General features: G+C 38.0%; 1 protein-coding gene across 1 annotated transcript in view; it reads left to right on the plus strand.

Annotated features, from left to right (window-relative positions):
• The first annotated feature begins 1,508 nt into the window (after positions 1 to 1,508).
• LOC306865962 (mediator of RNA polymerase II transcription subunit 13-like) overlaps positions 1,509 to 20,965 on the plus strand; it is a 64,244-nt gene continuing 44,787 nt past the window's right edge. Inside the window, exons 1-2 of the mRNA XM_079410839.1 lie at positions 1,509 to 2,094; positions 6,009 to 6,243. Coding sequence (XP_079266965.1) covers positions 2,029 to 2,094; positions 6,009 to 6,243 — 301 coding nt within the window. The 5' untranslated portion in view covers positions 1,509 to 2,028. The remainder of the gene's footprint in view (positions 2,095 to 6,008; positions 6,244 to 20,965) is intronic.

Here is a 20,965-nt window from a genome sequence, read left to right on the forward strand (position 1 = left end):
TTACATGTGTGACTGAAATTAGTTATAAGTTTTCTAGTAAATAAGAGTTATCACTGAATACAAGACAGGACCGTTTTGATTTCGTGCAAACATTGCTGGTGCCTGGTGTAAGTAGTCACATACTAGGTACTTTTAACACACACACACACAAATTCTGTAGTTTTTACAAAATAATTTTGGCAGCTGTGGTTGCCAGAATAATTTTGTAAAAAATACAGAAAAACTGTAAACACATTTACAGAATAAAACTGTAAAATGTACAGTATAAAACTGTAATTTACAAACAAGGACATTTGAATGTAAATCACTAAATTCAACAACACACACTGCTATTAAAATCTGTTTTGTACCTTTAACATACTGACAACCACCATAATAATGCAGGAGTAAAACAGATAGCCACATGACGAATCAAAGCTCATCACAAGTAGCTTCGCCACAAGCAGAAGTATATACTAATATATAGAAGGTGCACAGAGTCATTCATGAAAACACAAAACACCATCGTGGTAACACACATGATACTTAAATAATGCAATAAACATTCACTAAACAACAGAAGATGTAACATAAAGCCTAAATGTACATAACTGATACCAAAAACTATTAAAAACATGATTATTAAAACAAAATACTTTCAAATGTGGAGTGTCCCGCAGGAAATTCTGGGAACATTAGTTTACAGTTTTGTTTTTGACTGTAAATTATATATTGATTTGTTATTTTTTACTTCTAAAAACTGTACAATGACAGCATTTTACTGTAAAATTAAATGAAATGTCGGGTTAGATATTCTATGGTTTTTCCCTGTATACAGTACGGGAACTTACTGTTAACCTATTAACAGTTTTTTTCAGTAGTGTTTTAACAAAATTTTACAGTTAAAATTACACTTAATTTTTTTACAGTGTATATATATATATATATATATTTATATACATACATACATACAGATAGATAGATAGATAGATAGAAAAGTATGTAATGAATTAGGTTAAATAGCTGTCAGTTGTTATATTTAAGTACACAATTAGATAATAGTACCAATTTAGGTCAACCAATTACCAAACATGGTCAGGTCAAAGTGTCTGAATAATTTTTGGTCCCAAATTTGTAAGTTTTACTGGTAGTCCACTGTATGAATCTAAAATGAATTAATTAGTAACAATTATCTGCCTAAATATATAAACGTATATAAATCGTTGTATATCCCAGAGCCCCACTGAACCACGAACGAGTGATTTACGTTTTTTATAGTATTATTCTAAAACATTTAAATAACAGGGAAATATGCATGGGTTATCCAATGAGTAAAGCATAAATAGCCTGGGAATAATTTGGCATTAAATGGGTTAACTGAACACTAGGTGGCGCAGGGTTAAAGTGCGCCCGCAGTAATTGTATTCGCTCAGCAGCGCCCCTAGCGGCAGCGCCCGTCGCTCGCAGTGTTGTTACGCCCCTCATGACCGCCGAGCAGCCAATGGGCTCCGGGAGGCAGAGTTCTCCCTGTGGCCGCCATTAGAGAAAGGAATCCATGAATTCAAATGGAAACCAGCAGGAACACAGACCGAGTATACGCTTTTAAATGAAAATGAGCCATTTCATGTAGTTTCTCGTCACCTTTCGGCGTCTCTAACGCGGAATGTTTTTCGTTTTCAAACCGCTTTCGGTGGGGATGGAGGTATAAGAGAGTCGTTTTTAAGCAAAACCGTTTTTAAGCCAAGGGGGAGGGGGGAGAGTTGCCTCTTTTTGCTCTCCTTTTTTCTATTTTAATAACATTCCTCATCTATTTTTACATGTAATCTATTCCCTCACAGCCTCGTCGACGGTTGAGGCCGTTCTTTCTTTATCTTCTAATTCGGGCTGAACGCGGGAGGCGCGAGCGATCGAATGGGGCTGTTGAATTCCATTCCCCCACCGATTGTTTAAAAATAATTCCGTTCACATTCGACTCGAATTCGGAGAAACGTTCTTTTTCTTTTTCCATGGAAAGCCCGATGATGGGATGTTCGAGCGCGCAGTGAAAGGATGAGTTCTTGTTTCGTACCGAACGGGGCCAGCTTGGAGGACTGCCATTCCAATCTATTCTATCTGGTAAGAGATTTAAAAACTAAAAGGAAAAAGCAGCCATTTTTAGCCGCCTAGCATGCTAACATCAGCCCCAGTGGGGAGAGAGAGAGAGCGAGCAGGGCCCAGTGTATGTGTGTGATTAAAACACACGCTGCTTGTTTATTTGCTTATTTGTAAGCTTTTCTAAAGAGATTACATGTTTGTAGTGTTTTGCACCAGATGGCTTAACGCAAACCGGCTGTGTGTGTTGAGTTCATGTATTTGTAAATTGCACGTAAAGAAGAGTGTTGGCAGAAATGAAAGTTAAAGGTTCTTTTTTTACCAGCACTTTGTGCAAGTATAAATGACTATAAATTAAAAACATGTTATTTTAGGAGTTGTGTAAAACAAAGCGTTTTTAGGCTTCATTTCAAACTCCATGTTGTTATGGTCGGGGGTGTTTACATAAATGTTTACACGCTTCTCTGCAGGCTTATTTTGGGTGCATTTCGTGTCTCTAATGTGTGTTTAGCGAATGGAAAAACGTTTCTTTGAGCATATTTTAAAAACTCAAACATTATTTTTTTTTACATTTGAATACTTTCCTGGAGATGGCATGTGTTTTCAACTTCTTGCTTTCTTGTTAAATACGTATAATTGATTTTAATGTAATTTTATACCTATTGTTTTTTAAATATAATAATAAAATAAAATCGTGGACACAACTTCTTTTTAATAAAATACTATCGAAAAGTTGTATCCCATGCTTAACTGTTGTCTTAACTTCACCTTACTAAAATGATGTGCAGTTCCATAATTCAGATTTATTTGTCAAAATGACAATGCTTTCATTTTGTTTGTTAGTAGCCATGATACCTTCATTTTGTACACTAAGCAGCTAATTATTGGAACCTGGATATTTCTAGAAATATCTGCGTTAAATGCCCCTTTACAATAAGAAACGTTTTGCATTGTCATGACCTTGAGCCAAACTCTAGAAAAAGCTAAATTAACCTGAAAGACTTTGCTTTAAAGGCATAACTATATTCTAATATATATATTAAAATTGAATCAAAGTGACATAATTAAATCTATCAAAACTTAAAAGGATGGTTAAAATCTTGCAGAAATTACACTTTTTATGGAATCACTTTTTTACCTGATAGTTGTGACAGATTTGATGCATTTGCATTAATCGCGTGAGCCATGTGTCAGTTGTTTGGCTAAAAATAACCAGTGCTGGGTTTGGGATTTACCTCATGTGTGCAATAAGAGACATTGGGTTTGAAATAGATGGGGCATTCCTGGAGCCTGCAGGGTTGTTTACAGCACTTTTCTGCTCCCTAACATACACCTGCACACTTTTACACACATGCTGGCGTCCCATTGACTTCTATTGTTCTTAGATTAAGCTAATTATAATTCCTATGGACCAGCCCTGCTTTTTTAGATTTGAAAACGGACGTTATTTGTTCGGTTTAATGCAGGTTTTGCTATATTTGACATTTTCAGAAACGTGTCTTTCACTAGTACAACAAAACGAGTACACACATGCACTCTCGCGAACAGTGTCAAGGCCTTGTGGTGAATTATATAACTTCAGCTTATCCAGTTTAATGCCTGCTCTGTTTTATTACTGCCACAGCACAATCTCTGATATTGTCTGAAGATGGATGGCTCCACTGAGAGCTTGTTTGCACACTTTGTTTGAATGTATTGCTTGATGATTTGAATATGAATAGTTGCAGTTTCCCAGAAACTCGTTTGCGTTCTCAGTCTCGGAAGAGGCTTCTTTTTTTGTTATTTAGTTACAGGTGTGCCAAGTTTTTTTTCCTCCGCACGTTCCCCCCCAATGTCACTTACTTTAGTTTTTTGTGGGGTGTGTGAAAAGTTCAGATAATAAAAGCCTCACTATATGATCATGCAGAACAATCCATCTGCATATTTCTCTGTACATGTAAGCTCTTAAAATGTTTGACCCCATTTTGTTTTGCTTGGTGTAAATTTAGCACACCACTGTAAGGCTCAGCTCATGGGAAACTCTGTCTCACCCCAGCACACACATTTGCTGCCTCATAACACACGCTCATCTAAGTTTTAGTGCATAATATTAGCCAAGCAGGTGGAGTAAATATGATTTTTAAATTGTGCAAGGAACTTTAATAAGCATCAGGCAACATCTTTTTAGCCAACAAGATTTTATTAAATATTTGTTTATTCACTCTATTTACGTCTAGCGTAACGATAAAAAAAAGAAGCTTGCCAGAGGTGAGCTGTAATGTTGTCGGATGCACATTTTCTTGCAATAAATTGTGGCTTCCTGAGATTGACATTTCACGTTTTGTTATACTAGTCTGGTTAGTCAGGTCGTTTTGCTTGTGAAAATCTTTTGAAGATGAAATCTTTCAGTTAAATGGATTGAAAACAGTCACAGTTTTTATCTTGAGTGCATGTGAAGCTATTTTCCTGTCATTGGACGGTCTCCAGGGGCTATTGGTCTTCGAGCGCTGATTGACTTTTTTGAGTGGCTGAAGCAATGTGAGACAGACGCTATTGATAAGCATCTCTTGGGAGTGAGAGCAACAGAGAAAGCATCCGATAGTTTCGGGCCGTGAGATGGAGTGCGTCTCAAGGAGGTTGTTGGTGTCACTTTCAAGATTCAAGATTCACTTCACCTGTAGCTCAGCTGTTTGCTTTGATTCTCACAAGAAGCATCTGCTGTCATTCCTGGCAGCGCTCGGAAGACTTATTGTAAAACTTTTGTGAAAAAGGGAGAGAGAGGAAGGAGAGATGTTGTGACAGAGGAAGTTATGTGGAACTCCATGACCCAACAAACCACTCAAGTTTAAGTGGAAAGTCAAAGGAGCCAGATTCTTCAAGCTGAACATGACTCCCGCCCTTAAAACACACACTCTTTCCGTTGATGTTTTTGCATATTGTGGTTGTTTCTAATTTTAGACCATATTGAATTCCATCAAAAAAAAAAAAATCTCTTTTTGGAAAACAAGAATGTTGTGCTGGAAAAGTGGAGTGCTTCATGAGGCTGTTTACTTTACTCTTACATTTCTGCCAATTTTTTCTTTATGCCTTTAAGGTTATTCTGACTTTTTTCCCCCCTCGTCAGCTGTCAACGGTCTAAACTTCGACCGCTAGATTTGTCTCATTTTTAGTTTCACTAACAAGTGTTTAACAGCTTTTGCTGCTGTATTTTTTGTGCATCCTCTGCAGATGTTTTCTTTGCATATTTTGCAGGTGTTTGGATCTGCACTCCTAAATCAGATGGAAATATTTTCCAGCAGCTGCAACAAGTTTCACTTTGCAACAAATGAACATTATTGTGAACATGACTGTAAACAACTGTTTTTTTCCATCTCTGTTTTTCTCATATGCACTGCCAGTTAAAACACAGCTTGCCCTTTAGTTAGGGTTTATAGAGTATAACAATTAATGGTTGTTTTTGTCCTGATATCTTTATAAATGCAGCCGTCCAGTTTATAAAAGCTGAGGTCTGCATGACCTGTCCTGTCAAGTCAATTAAGGATGTTCATAACATCACATCATTTTATTTGTTAATTTGTGCTCATAAAGTGGTTATTTTTATCCCCTTCAATATTTTTTATTCCCATTTTCCTTGCTTTGTTGTATTTATTTCAAGTCTTTCTATCCTCTGCTTCTCACATTGTTTTTCTGATCTCTCCTATCTGTATCGGTCTGAGTATGGCTGATCTTGCAGCGGATCATTAAGGCAGGATTAACTCCTGCGCTGGGGTCCATTAAGTATTTCATAGCTCAAGTGCTGCTGTTCCAGGGTCTGTTCCATCACATCAGTGCCGTTTATCTTCAGTCTTAAAACCAGATAATAGATCAGCACTAAGACTTTTAGGTGCTGCCGAATGTGTGTCTTTTGGTGAGCGAACTGCCTTACTGACAGAAGCTAATGCAATCTCTCTTTCTCACAGGCTGATTTGACCGGGATAAAATGGAAGAGGTACGTGTGGCAAGGTCCGACCTCGGCGCCCATCCTGTTCCCGGTCACCGAGGAGGACCCCATACTCTGCAGCTTCAGCCGTTGTCTGAAGGCGGATGTGCTGAGCGTGTGGAGGCGGAGCCAGAGGCAGGGACGCCGGGAGCTCTGGCTCTTCTGGTGGGGTGACGATCCCAACTTCTCTGAGCTCATCCACCACGAGCTGACAGGTAAGCTTTTGAACGCAACTCTTGAGTTTGTTCCGAAACCTAGTGAGCTGCCCACCTAGATAGCATCTTTGAGCTTTGTCAGTGTGAAAAGTACTGGTGCTTTTGTATCAAGTCGATATATACATAACAAAGATGTGGTGATATGCTTTCATGGCACCCCTAAGTACACTGTTTCACTCTGTCTCTAACGAAAAGTCCTTTTGTTTTGCGTTTTTCAGTTTCTTTTTTCCTTTTCGCCCACTTTATCTCTCTTTCTGAATCGACTGTGGTCTCTCTGAATTTCTTCCTCCTCCTTCCTCTCTCACACCCACACACTCTTTGCGGGTGCATTTTAGTTACTTGTCATCAAAATGTGCCGTAGGCCCAAGCAAAGATCTTCGGTTATTGTTCCTACAGTCCCAGTTTAGCAGTCAGCGTCTGTCGCTTGCGGATAAACCTAAAAAGTGTGCCATTAAGTTTATACACGCTACAATCTTTTAAATGTTTACAAGAACTGTTAGAGTGATAAAAATAGAACAAGAGCCTTCTGTTGTGTTTGAACCGACTGGTCTGAAGGTGTTTGATTCATCTCTGTTGAAGTGATCACCTGTAGATCTGTGTAGCAGGAATGATGTGAAATGCCTTTATAATTGTGTTTTCTTTTAAGATCAGTTCTCGTTCTGCTAACCCAGACCTGAGGGTTATTGTTGTTTTGGGTTCGTGTTGCATTGTATGAAACCGAGCAGCGGAGTCTGTGTGACGGCATCACATCTCATCCGATGTGTATGAGTGCAAATCCCTCGGTTTGATGAAAGACAAAAGAAAGGAATAGGAAATATCGAAGAAGTTTTGCCTCATTTTTATTTCTTAAGCTCTTTGAAGGATGGAATAATGAAGAGCATCGAAGCATGAACGAGCAGAAAGCATCATGGATGTCTGTGGAAAAGCTTTCATTTTCCACCTTTCTTTCTTTCCTTGTTTTTTTGTTTTTTATCCTTTCCTTTATGGACCAAGGAGATGGACCTGTCCCATCTTTATTCATGCTTTCTTTTACAGTGAGAAACAGAAGGAAAGAAAAATGGGATGATATAGAGAAATAGGAAAAGGCTATTTATTTTTTTCCTTTGTCCATTGACCCTCCCTCATTATTGTTTATTGTGCCAGAGGAGGGACAGAAATGGAGCCTTATGGGGAAAAGAGAGACCAAATTCACCCATTGCATAATATCCCTCTCCATGAGAGATATTGCTGTATTTTTCATTCGTTTGTGGAGCTGTTTGCTATAATGGCTGCATCCCAGTTGTGCCTCATGACTCTCAGATAAGTCAGACATGTGCTTCTCTCTTTCTTTTGACACCTCTTGTTTCTTTCTTCACTTGTTGGTCTCCAGAACTGTGGGAACCCTGTAATATCAAGGAATTTTCAAAATGGTAATTTTGAGGCCTGGATAAGTAGTTTTTAGTGTGAACAAATTTAAGTTAAACCCTGCTCTACAATATTTATTTGGTAAGAGATTACAGATGTTGAACAGCCAGAAAAGTCAAGTAAGACTTTTAATTGGTCTTAAGGTGTTGGGAAAACTGTCAGAAGAGCATTGATTTTATTGCATTTTATTGGTTTTATTGGTTTTATTTTATCCGAGTGCTAATCCAGATTTTCAAATGTCGCATTAAGCTGTGTACTTTTAATTTGTTCCTCTCGTAGGCATCTGTGGTTCTTTGTTCATCTAATTCAGGATCAGATAAAGTGTCAAACAGAATGTGTTTCAGGACTAAATGTTATGCCTGCGGTCATCTTGAGATCAGCAGGGTCATAGCCACTTGACCTTCTCTCCTTGTAACAGACATGTGAACCTGCTGTTCGTTCAACATCTCTCTTGACACACACTTCTTGATGTCTTTCTCACAAACACACATGCAGTCGTCTTTCTTCTGGCCCTCTTGCAAACACAGCGGAGGCCCACAGGTTGCAATAAAGATTAAGCTCTTAAGACACATACGCGTAAATATATTGCCTGCACTGGACCACGGAGCACCTGATTTAGATCTCTACTGGCACCCTGGCAGTGAAGGTGTGAATCAGTGAACAGCAGGTCCAGTGAGACTTTAAAGGGGATAGAGAGAGAATGAAAGATGGCACTATCATTGCTGTTGTACGCTTCACTGGAGGAACACGTATGTCAGAAGGTTTCAAGACCCAAGCGAACGGGCCGGTATTCATGTGTCCTGCTAACCTTGTGTCAGAAATGGCCTTGTGTCAGAAATTCAGCATAGGAGAATCACAAAGGCTTGGAAATCTGAAGATTTGCATTGGATATAGTGGCTAAGGCTGCTGACCTCTTCATCACCATATTCTCCATTCTGTCTCAGATTTTCAAACTCTGTTTACACCTGGCGTTAACCTGCACCTCAAATACATCTCTTGTGAACACTTATCACATATTTTGGCAGTTTGTTGCTTGATGCTGATAGTCAAAACACACTACTGTTCAAACGGTTTGGGTTCGGTAAGATTTTTAAAATGTTTTTAAAGTCTCTTTTGATCACTAAAGCAACATTTATTTAAATAAAAAAATAGTAATATTGTGTATGTCATGTTAATATATTTTAAAATGCAGTTTATTCCTGTGATGGCAAAGCTGAATTTTAAGTAGCGCAGCCATTTCTCACAAATTTTTGCAGTGATTTTTCAGATGTTTGACGTAAATAATATTTAGACCTGTGTATTTTTTTTTCTTGATCAGATGGTTTTCTTGTAAAGCATCACCAAACTGTCAAAGTTTAATTCTGTCTTTATAGCACCATGATTTATTTACAGTTGACCCTACGCAAAGAGCTTGATCGACAGACGATCTGACCAATCATAACGCGGAATCCGCTATCTTGTCCAACAAACAAATCCGACAGGAGAGTAGATTAATGTGGGTTGACAAATTTGGAAAAATGTTGTGTATTGACGTCTTTCCACGGTTGGAATAAAATACGTTCTGATGTTCATTTCATGTTTATTTCACGTACCACTTGAACTGAGGTGCTACAGCGATCATGACTCATTGATAAAGTCATAATTTTTATTTTCTTTGCGTACAAAAAGTATTCTTTTTGCTTCATAACATTCAGATTAAACCACTGATGGCAGATGGAATATTCTGACGATGTCTTTCATACTTTTCTGGGCCTTGACAGAGTTATTTACTTGGCAGTCAATGGGACCGTCACAAGCCTCCCAGTTTTCATCCAAAACATCTTAAATTGTGTTCCGAAGATGGACTAAGCTTTTACGGGTTTGGAACGACATGGGCGTTTTTTGGGAAATTTTCATTTTGGGGTGGAGTAACCCTTTAAAGAGCCACAAAATGGTATTTATTGTTTAAATTACAAAATTTGTAAGCTGAGACCTTGTTTCATACCCGCTCTGTCTTGTCTGTTGGCGTGTTGTCAGTTTACTCTTTGCTTCACAATGTATTTTTTACTGCGTGAGAACATAATGTGTAGTGTGAGAGCGGCATGCTTGTCGGACATAGCAACAGTAACTAAGGAGGGCGGAATGCATTAGCGTTTACAGTGTGGTCACATGACTTTTTTGACTTTTGAGTGTGCTTTAAATTATTACATCCACAAATGCTTTGAACCGCATTTACACCTGTATTCAGCTTGGCCCACTTGTGATTGGATGTTAATACAATAGTGTAATTCGGAGGCTTTGTCTGGGGCTGTTTCAGCTCAGATGTTGGTGTTTCCACATTTATTCAACCATGTTTGTTCCTTCTCCCTATGTACAGCTTGTTAAAGTCTTTAAAATTTTGCGGCAAGTGCCATTCCTGTCTGTTAACTAATCACTTCCATCCCAAGGGAAGAGCAAGTGAAGGAAGAACTTGACGGATCTTCTAAAGCCTTGTATTTAATCACAGAGCGAGTGGAAGAAACATGGAGTGCTGTTTCGGAGATGTAATGAGACAGGAGGCCATTTGGCTGATGTTTGAGAGGCAACTTTCCCTGACTCTGAATGGAACGCGGGAGAGAGCCAATCCCAGCGCTCCGCTTGCTATGTGATGGAATGATCTGGAATAACCGAACTGCCATTGGAGTAAATAAGTATCTCCTCGGTAGACCACAGCCCTCTATTTTTATGTAAATGTCCGATCGCCTCCCCTCCCCCTTGCTGCTCTCTGTTCCCGTCGGTGGCGCTTGCTGATGTCGGTTCTATCCAGGGGCATCCACAGAACGAGACATGAATAAGGTCTTTTTTCCCTCCTCCTTTCTGTCTCTTTCTCTCTCCCTCCCCTCTGCTTTCCCTCTCTCTCCCTTTTGCCTCCCTCCTTTTTTTTTTTTTTTTTTCCCTTTCCTCTCTCTCTGATCTTTTTTGCATAGAAATTAAGGAGCTGTAGTCTGTCTGTAAGGGTAATTGCTGTAGGGCTCATTTCTTCCTCATTTTTCCTCCTCTGACACTCGTCTGCTACACTCTCTCGTTCCCTCCCCCGTCTGCCAGTCTCCCTGTGGTGCGAGTTGTGCTGGCAGCTTCTCTCTCCCTCTCTTTTTCTTCCTCTTCTCTCTTTCCCTCTTCTGGGTTTTTTTTCGCGAGGGCTACCTGTTTACCGCATAGCTCAAAGACAGCTGCTGGTGATACCCATTATGCTGAAGGCTTGACGGGCTTTCAGGCTATAAAATTAAAGCTCGTAGTCATACCGGCACTTATTTTTCTTTTAAATTATGTGTTTAAATTTATGATTGTGGAAAAAGGAGAGCACAGACTTTACTAAGAGTGTATTATCTTCCATGTATATTGGCTTACAACAGAAGGCAGTATGCAGAAATGGTAACACTTTATTTTAGGGTCTCTTAACTAGTTGCTTATTAGCATGGATTTTACTACAATATTAGCCATTTATTGCTTCTAATTAAGCACACATTAATGCCTTATTCTACATGACCTTATTCTACATCCCTAATCCTACCCAATACCTAAACTTAACAACTACCTTACTATTAATAAGCAGCAAATTAGGAATTTATCGAGGGAAAAGTCGTAGTTAATAGTGAATGTGTTCCCTATTCTAAAGTGTTACCGCAGAAATTTGTCAAAGATATAGTGTGTGTTTTATGTGGCAGTAGTGGCTCTAAATTTGTTTTTAAATCAGGTTTCCCGCCAATTTTTTTCAGATCTTTTTGTTTTGTTTATTACAACCAAATATTATTTACTACTACTAATTATCATTATTATTATTATTATTCACATTCAAATTTATTTATTATTATTACCATTATTTTTTTTTCTTTGTACAACCTAATTTTATGTATTTATTCTTAACACCCTACTGTCCAAAAGTTTTGGGGTTGGTAAAATTGTAAAATGTTTGAAGTCTAATGCTCACCAAAGCTGCATTTATTTTAATCAAAAATACAGTAAAATGGTAATATTGTGCGATACTGAAATTTAAAATGCTTATGTTAATATTGAGGAAGAAGTAGAGTACAGACTTTACTAACAGAGTATAATCATCCATATATTGGCTTACATCATAAGACGGTATACAAAATTTGTTAAAGATGTGTGTGTGTGATTTATGAGGCACTAGTGGCTCAATTTTTTTAAAATGGGTTTGCCCAAATTTTTGTTTTTTACTTTTACAACCATATCTTATTTACTACTACTAATTATTTTTTGTGTTATTCACAACCAAATTTAATTTATTTACTTCCATTATAATTTTTTTCCTTTCACACCCTGATTTTATTTATTTATTCCCTGTTCGACAACGAACTAAGCAATTATTAATTAATAACAGTCAAAAATATTGGGCAAACTTATTTTGGGTCAGTCTTAAGTTTTTGCTGTGTGGGGCCACTATAAAACAAACTGCTCCATGTAGTATAGAAATTACACACTGCACCTTTAATATGTGTGCAAGTGTTAGTTGGAGTAGTATGCCAAGTACATTGAGAGCCCGTCAGGCGCAGTAATTACAGATTGGCCTCTGAGAGAGTCTCTCACCAACATAATGACACAAGTTGTGATGAACACACTTTATTTAGTATTTGTTCGGGAGTCACATAGGCCATGACTCTTAGGCACACTGGTGGTGTTCGTGCAGCTTGACTGGAACTGTTTGTCAGACACATGAGCCGTGTATTTAAGAGCAGGAATCTTCTATTGGCAAGCTGTGTGTAGTGTGAACCCTCGGGCCACAGAGCTGAGCCGCTCAGAGAAAAGGTTCTTTGAAAACATGTTGGATCCCATCGACACAGAGAGAACTGAGTGTGCTGGAGGAGATGATGTCTGCTGTTGCCTTTCCCTGACATCACTGCGTGTCTGAGGACCGTAGGGGCGTCTGAGAGTGAGATCATACCAGGAAGGACATTTGTAAACCGTCGGCTTGCTTCGACCTTTGACCCATGGCTGGAGAGCTCTGCCTCCAACAGGAAATGATGTCAATGCAAAAGGAAATAATACAAATTCCTTTGCTTCAGAAGGTGCGTTGTTGTCGTTCTCAATTTCCCCCGGCCTTACGCCGTTTCCTCTGTTTTAAACAGACTTCGGATACCGTAACAGTCAAGCAGCGTGATCAGACAATCAGACATTGTGCCAGATGCCTACCAGAAAACAGCAACAGCATCTTGTACAAACACATTCTGTTTAGTGATAAAAAGACATTTCTAGGTCACCTGAAATTGGTGTTATTTCATTTGTTTTATTGAAGGAGAAAGATTTGGGTTGATTTACACTGCTGGTGGTTTGCTGCGCGGCATAACTCGCAAAGCTCCTCTTTGTTCTTCTCGCCGCGTGTGTGAGGTCTGATTTGTATTTTTCCCCCTGTTAATCTTGTTGTGCCGTTTGACAGGTTAAGGGCTTTGTGTTGCAAGACTGTGTGTTATTTCTGTAATGCAGGGCTTTGGTTGTTTCTGTTGGAACGTGCAATTGCTGTTGTCAATAACAATCTATTTTATGCCCTTACCGGTAATGCTTGCAAACATCAGTTTACATTGTGCTTGAAAGTTGCTTGTGTTTGGCTTAATGGTCAAGACCTGCAGACATGTGAAATAGATCAATGATTATCTGTCCCTTTTAGCGGGAAGCAACCTGGTTTAAACCTGTTCATGGTGGTTTTTGGACAGTCGATGAGAAGCATATTCCGTAGGGATGCACCAGAACAGAATTTTTGGTAATAGTTAGATGATTTTAAACCTTTTTTTCCAGGATTATTTAAAAATAGAAAGTTAAAAAGAACAGCGCTTTTTTAAAAAATATATATTTTTTGTCTGTGCTGTCACTTTAGATAAATTAATTTATCTTTGTGGAATAAAAGTATTAATTTCTTTTTAAAAACTGTCTGAAACGTAACAATTTTTTTTTTTATTTGTTGACATTAGAAGCATTAAGTTTCATAATTTATGAAATATGGTCATAATATTAGAACTGGTAGAAGTGTCATAAATGGTATTGGCTATAATCAGTATTGATGATTATTTTTCCCATTAATCCATCTCTGAAATGCACTTACAATTTTCAGCAAGTGCTTTGTGTCTGTGCTGCTGTAACTATGGTGTGGTCAGACTTGTTCACCATGTCCTGATGATGCATTAGCTTTTGTACTTAATTCCCCAAACCAAGGAAGAGGGGAGCCCTGCCTTCACTTCCCTCCATCTTTATGCTTTTCTCTTCTCAGCATTTCTCTCTTTCTTGCTGTGCTCTCCTGTCATCTTTGGAAATGGTCATTAATTAGTAATTGAAGCTCTCTGGTCCTTGTAAGGCTCTGCTCTCAAATTCAGAGAAAAAGAACAAACGGGAGCAAGAGAGAAAGAAAGGAACGCCAAGGGCACAAGGAGAAGAGAAAGGGATGGAGGTACATAGAGAGAGGGAAGACCGATTACAGTAGAGGATGAAGATGAGCTAGAGAGAAATAAAGAAAGATGGAGATCGGGGGGAAGAGACAACAGGGAAAATAAGTAGGAAGAAAGAGAAGTGGCTCTTGTAGCGCACGGCTCTGGCTCTTCCCTGGTCTGGCTCAATCCCCGGGGGCCAATGGTTGAGCAGACATTAATCTCTCTGTTTAATGACCCTACAGCTGATCTAATGACTCCTGCATAGGAACCTGTGGCTGTGGGGAGCAGCTCTACACTAAGGGGCAGGGCTCACTGTCCTGCTATTATGAGCCCATGTGTCTGAGGGATGATAATATGGTGCTCACTGCTAGTGTACTGAATAATATAGGGGACTGCTGAAAAGACCAGCACGTTCTGGCCTCCTGGTTGTGGTCAGGTTAGGGCAGGGGTTCCCTAACACTGCACAATTTGCATGTCTCCTTTATCAATCACACCTGATTCAACTCATCAGCTCAGTAGTAGCAACTCCAAGACCTGAAATGGGTGTGTCAGACAAAGGAGAGATGCAAAAATGTGCAGTGTTGGGGAGACTCCGGGAACGTGTTTGGGAACCCCTTGGGTTAGGGTAAAGCTCTGTAGTTCTTTGTTGTTTTAGTGTAAGTGTATAAAAATGTAATCTTAAGCGGATAGTTTGCCCAAAAATGAAAATTCTGTCATTAATTACTCACCCTTGTGTCGTTCCAAACACGTAAGACCTTCGTTAATCTTTGGAACACAAATTAATAAGGTAATAAGTACATTGTTTAAAATAGTCCATGTGTCGTTACTGGTTCAACCGTAATTTTATGAAGCTATGAGAATACTTTTTGTGCGCAAAGAAAAAAATAAGGGTGAGTAATTAGTGACAATTTTCATTTTTGTGTGAAATATCTCTTTAATATAATGTTATTATACACATTTTTATATATTAAACTATATATACAAACTTTGCAGTTACTCGTTGTTGTTGTAGTAGTAGTAGTAATATTATTTTGTACAGAAATATTTTGTATTGTGCAATGACATTTTAAATATTAAAATTTTAAATAATATTTAATGAAATTAAATTATGTTGTAATATTTATTTACAATTTTAGGAGTGATAGGATCTTGGGTAATTGTCCATTTCCATTTGTTTTCGGAGCCTAGTGTGCTTTTAATATTGTTTTTACATTGTTTATCTAATAAATACAATTCTATTTTTAATTGGAATTTTAAAAAAAAGATGGCTTCGTTCTTATGTTTACCTATATTTTCCAGTGACTACCCAGGGGTGCATTTCCCAAAAATAACTATAGACTTAGTTCACATTGCAGGTCTTAATGCTCAGATTGGATTTTTTTTGCTGAAATCCGATTTTCTTTTTTATATAATTGTTTTTTTTTTTTTACACTGGTGTTCACATTGTCATTTAAATGCCATCAGTCTCATGTGTGAACCGTATACTGTCCTGAAGTGACCCGCATGCGCAGAAGACTTGACGTCAGACGCAGCGCACTGTGTTTGTGGAAATAAAAATGGATGCTGCTCGTGTTAGCGCGTGTTTAGCAATTTTTAAGTTAATGCAATCGGAGCCTAAATAGCGAAGTGATACTATTGTCTATATATTGTCTGCCGTTGTGATTTTAATCTTATAAAGCAGGAATTGCGTGTGTTCAGAACAAACTAAATAAAGGTTCTCAGGTGCGTAGAACAAAAAGAAGAAAGTTTTTAGTCCAATAGGTAGCTGAATTTGTCCGCATACTGCAAAAAAAAAAACCTGGCCAAAAAAGGTCTAGCAAAAATCCAATTAATTATTTTTCATATGAAAAAGTGCAAAATGTATTAAAAACAGACCAGAGAGCAGATGTTTCAGCCCATGCTTTCTTCAGTGCTCATGAAGCAAAAAAGCAACACCACACTTATATAGACACAATGAGGGATAATTGCCATGCCAACAATTTCCCTTCACAAAAAACATACAAGATCCATCTCTTCATTTAATCCTGTTGGGGTTAATGATTTTAACTTAAAAATCCCAAAAGCGCCTCTTTGTAACCATATTCTATCACAGTTACCACCTCTCCTATGTAAAAGAACTCTCTCAATGCCCAGGAATTTGAAATCAGAAAAAGAGTGTTTTGCAGACTCAAAATGACGAAAAACCGGAGAAGTATGATCCTGTCTCCTGATAGCTCTCATATGTTCAACAATTCTAGTGCTCAATGCACGTTTAGTTTTTTCAACATACAGTAAAGGGCAAGAACACGAAATTATGTATATCACATGTGGTGTTTTACATGTGATCAGTTGTTTAATTTTATAGGTTTTACCCGTTTGTGGATGTCTAAATGAATTGCATTTTAAATAATGCGAACAGGCAACACAATCTTTACACGGAAAATTTCCATGGGCATCAGAGAGGGTCCCAGGAGTGGGGATGTGGGAATTTTAATCTTCCCACCTCGTCCAGCGCAGAATTGTGACGTCTATCGCAATTTAATGACGTAAAAATCGCAAGAAATGCGACATGGCCGTTCAGACTGAAGTCGCATTGCAAAACATCGGATATGTATCTGATTTAGGACCACATATGAAAGTGGCCTGGGCCTGATTTAAAAAAAATCAGATTTGTGCTGTTCAGACTGTCATAAGAAAATCAGATATGGGTCACATTTGGGCAAAAAGTTGGATTTGGGCCACTTTAGCCTGCAGTGTGAACTAAGTCATAGTCATGATTTCTGCCGTTACCAAAACAGTTCAATAGAACTTGCAAACTTGCGTAGTTAGCTAACGATACTTTTAGGAAACCCATCCCTAGACTGTGGGGGTAACGATGTGGTTTGTGTGTTAGTCTGTTATGAGTGTTGTCCTGAAGTCGATTCAGTTGTTTCCTCTGATAACTTGAACTTTTGAGTTCTTTAAAAAAAAAAAAAAAAAAAGGTTCCATATCTTACCCTTACAAAACAAACACAGCCCAGGGCTCCAGACTGCGACCAATTTTCTGCCGGTGCGAGTAAGTTTTGTAAGCGGTTGCACTGGCGCAACCACAGCTTTGTTCTACTCGTGCTGTCATTTCTGTTGCATATAAGAAACATCAAACGGCAAATGAAACAAAAGTGTAATAAAATCCAGCTGCGCAGCACGGCCCATTTATCAGCTCGGTCCGCAACGCAATCAAACTTGTCAAAGCTCAGAACAGCTTTACTCGGGAACCAATGCTGATGTCGCGAAACTCTTACTGCACTGCGCTGTGAGATCCAGTGAGAAGCGTTTGAATTAGCCGCTGAATGAGATGCATTCAAATTCTGCACAGAATTTGTTATAAACCGATCAAACAGCGTTGACAGAAAACCAGAAGCAGTAACGCTAACTGTAACCATGGTGTTGTGGCAGAAATAGTCGAATGTTATTACATTATTCATTAATGAATATATACACTTAGCCAATGTAAAATTAAAAAATGCATTAAATCAACATTATAACCTGTATAGCAGCAGAGGAGCACTTATTGGCTTGTTAGTCATTCATACTTTTTCCATATTTTGAAATGATAAAATAACAATTATAAAATCACTATTATAAAATATCAAATCTTTAAGAAAACAATTTGCTCAGTTTTGCTCTTTTTTTTTTAATGTATGAAGTAAGAAAAGTCACAAAGTGCTTTGAAAAACTTTTCTTTAATTTGCGACTAAATCACATAATCAATAAAGTTGTTGGTCAGTTCCATATAAGACTATAGAAGAATAATGGTACATTTAATAAGAGTACAATATATTCATTTTCTACATAAAAATTTAATTTTGTACATTACTGTTTTTAAATAAATTTTGTAAGCTTCCCAACTCAAGCTTGTGCTTTACTGTCAAATGTGTATAAACATGAAATAAACAAGAAATGAACATGCAATAGCCTATTATTAGTAATTGCACTTAATGCAAAACAATAGTAGCCTAATTTTATCATTCATATATATATGATAAAATATATATTTATCATATATATATATATATATATATATATATGCTTGCTGTGTGTGTATGTGTATATATATGTGTATTTGTCATATCCCTCTGAAATTAAAAGAATACTGCACATTGTAATTTCTATAAGTCAAGTCTATTTATTATCAAAGCATTTGTCAGTAATAGTTAAAATGGGGAAAATATATGAATGATTGCATTGCAGGCTGATTTAAGGTGTGCCCCTATATTTTTGGCTTGTGCTCCTAAAAATGTTTAGTCAGGGGCTACAGTGCTCCTAGTAAAAATAGTTAGTCTGGAGCCCTGCAGCCAGTGTCAGTTCAACAATGCTTCTGTCACAGCTCAAAATCCGTGCGTTTAAAATTAAGATTTAATGTGCACTCTTATTGTAAATTCTGTTTTAATATGCTTTTATCAAAATGTAAATATACCTTAAGAGGCAGCACTGTTTATGCATTTATTTATTATGAATTACTCCTTAATATTGTTTTGCTCTCCATGCTTAATGTGTTTATATTTCAAGGGTGTTTAAGTGCTGTTTGCGCCTTGCAGTCTTTTGAGCGCTTGTTTCTTTGTAAGCCAGCTATCTTCCTCTCTTTGTGTCTTTCGCTCTGTGGGCAGTGGTTAGACCATAAGAGACAAGGTCATAGGGAACACTTGATAGAAACCAGGTGCCTCCTCCCCACAGGAGAAATGGTGAACAAGATGGTTTGGATAAAAGGAGTGATTTGCCATTGACACTCTCAACAGCAGATTTTACGTTAGCTGTTTATATTAAAATGTGAAGCACGTGATTTGCCGTTATTGAAAGTGTAAGTGACAGTAATGCCTTCATCGGTTTTTCATCATCTTGATGCCATCTAGACATCTTACAATCTGAGAAAACGCTTTAAAGCTGAAATTTCATATTTCATATTACATCAAGGTTGTCATCTAAAAGCGTTAGTGTAATTTCTACGCCATTCCTGCATCCTGCGTGTTTTTAGATGGATTTCCCAAATACCTTCTTTTGCATAATTAACTAGGTTTTATGAAATTATCTTCAAATGGTAGGCATGAAAAGATAAGTGGCTTTTTTTAATTACCTTTTTTTGTTGATGTTACATGAATGGGAGACTTTCATGGACTCTGAGGTTAACATTTCTTACCATGAATGATCCTATCAAGAGTGTGTGTCTGTGTGTACAGGTGAAAAGTTGCTGGCCCTAGTATTAAAAGATGCATGAGACAGCCAAAACCACCTCATTTTCTCTCTCATTCTCTGCCTCTCTTTCTGCTTTGACAAAAGACAAGGTGTTTCATTGTTGCCAAGCTGTTAGTCAAATCAATGACATCCTTTAAAAGTGAATTGTGCTACTTGCTGCCTTTTCAGAAGACATCAGCGAATTATAGATTTGCCTTCTGGCCTGATTCCAGGTCTTCAGCTGTGTTCAGTCTGCATTTATTTCACCATATGCAGACACACTCTGACTGAATGACCTTATGATTTGGGCCACAATTTATCTTCTGTATAGGAATGATCTGAATGTACTGTACTCTTACTGATGGTTGATCAGAGTAGCCATGAGTTACAATAGCTTTTATTTAAACATTTATTGCAAAAAGCAATCATAAGGGAAAATGTAAACATTTAGAGTTGTTAGCTGCAACTATTATAGTCGCTACAGATCTGCCTTTTAAATATACATGAATGGCCAGAAATGTGTGTGATTTGGTTAGGATGATGTGTTTGAAAATTCAGCTTTTTACATGCAAATAATCAAGTGAGTTTTTGTTGTCACCTAAAACTAAATGTGTCGGATTTAGGACACTGTGGCAGCAAATATGTTGTCAGACGTCTGCGGTGTTGGGGAATCCTATCTGAGCTGTTTGTTACTGTTTTATCAAGTGGATTTGCTGTGTTTCCATCTGCAGACCAGCGGGCGGGCAAGTGTGGGTGGGGTGGGTGGTGTAATGCGTGCAGCCCCTGGGTGCTCATGGGAGCTGTGCTGCACAGAGACATGTTTGAAAGGAGCTTAAGAGCTGCCAGGTTTAAGCAGTGACTCCTAATGAGATTACTGAAGCATAGAGGCCACAGCCGAACGTGATCCAGAAACAAACCAGCACTCAGATTTATGGCCTCTTTGGACACTGTCCCTGGAAGACTAGTCAGTGCAAGGCAAGATGGCATTTGCTAGAATCAGTGCATCAGATTAATTAAAACTTGAGTAAAATAAAAAATAAGAGTAGAATTCTTGTTGCTTTAAAATGAACGAGATTCAGAGATAGTTTCTGCAGGAACAGAGTCCACTTTTAAATTCAATTAATAGGCAAAGCTTTTAATTGATTTAAATTCAGCAGGGCCTCTGGATTGTTTCAAATGTGAGTGATTAGGTTTTGTGTTGTTTGTCACATTTGGATTTTGTAGACTTGAAGGGATAGTTCACCCAAAACTGAAAATTCTCTCATTAATTACTCCCCCTCATGTCGTTCCAAACCCGCAAGACCTTCGTTCATATTCAGAACACAAATGAAGGTATTTGTGATGAAATCCGAGAGCCTTTGTTTTTCTTTGTGCATAAAGTATTCTCGTAGCTTCATCACTTTACGGTTGAACCACTGATGTCACATGGACTATTTTTACAATGTCTTTACTACCTTTTTGGGCCTTTGACTTGGTAGTCATCAAAAATGTTAATTTGTGTTCCAAAGATGAACAAAGGTCTTACGGGTTTGGAACGACATGAGGGTGAGTAATAATAACAGACTTCTCCGTTTTGGGAGAACTATCCCTTTAAGAAACATCCCCATCCAGCTATTGCTTTATGTAACATAAATTTTCATCCTTTTGCTGTGTCGTAGTAAAACAGAGAGATGACTTAAAACCTTTGGAATCGGAAATTTTAGCTATTTGCATGTATTCTTGGGAGGTACAATTAA

This window comes from Barbus barbus (assembly GCF_936440315.1).
Source record: "Barbus barbus genome assembly, chromosome: 47".
NCBI lineage: Eukaryota > Metazoa > Chordata > Actinopteri > Cypriniformes > Cyprinidae > Barbus > Barbus barbus.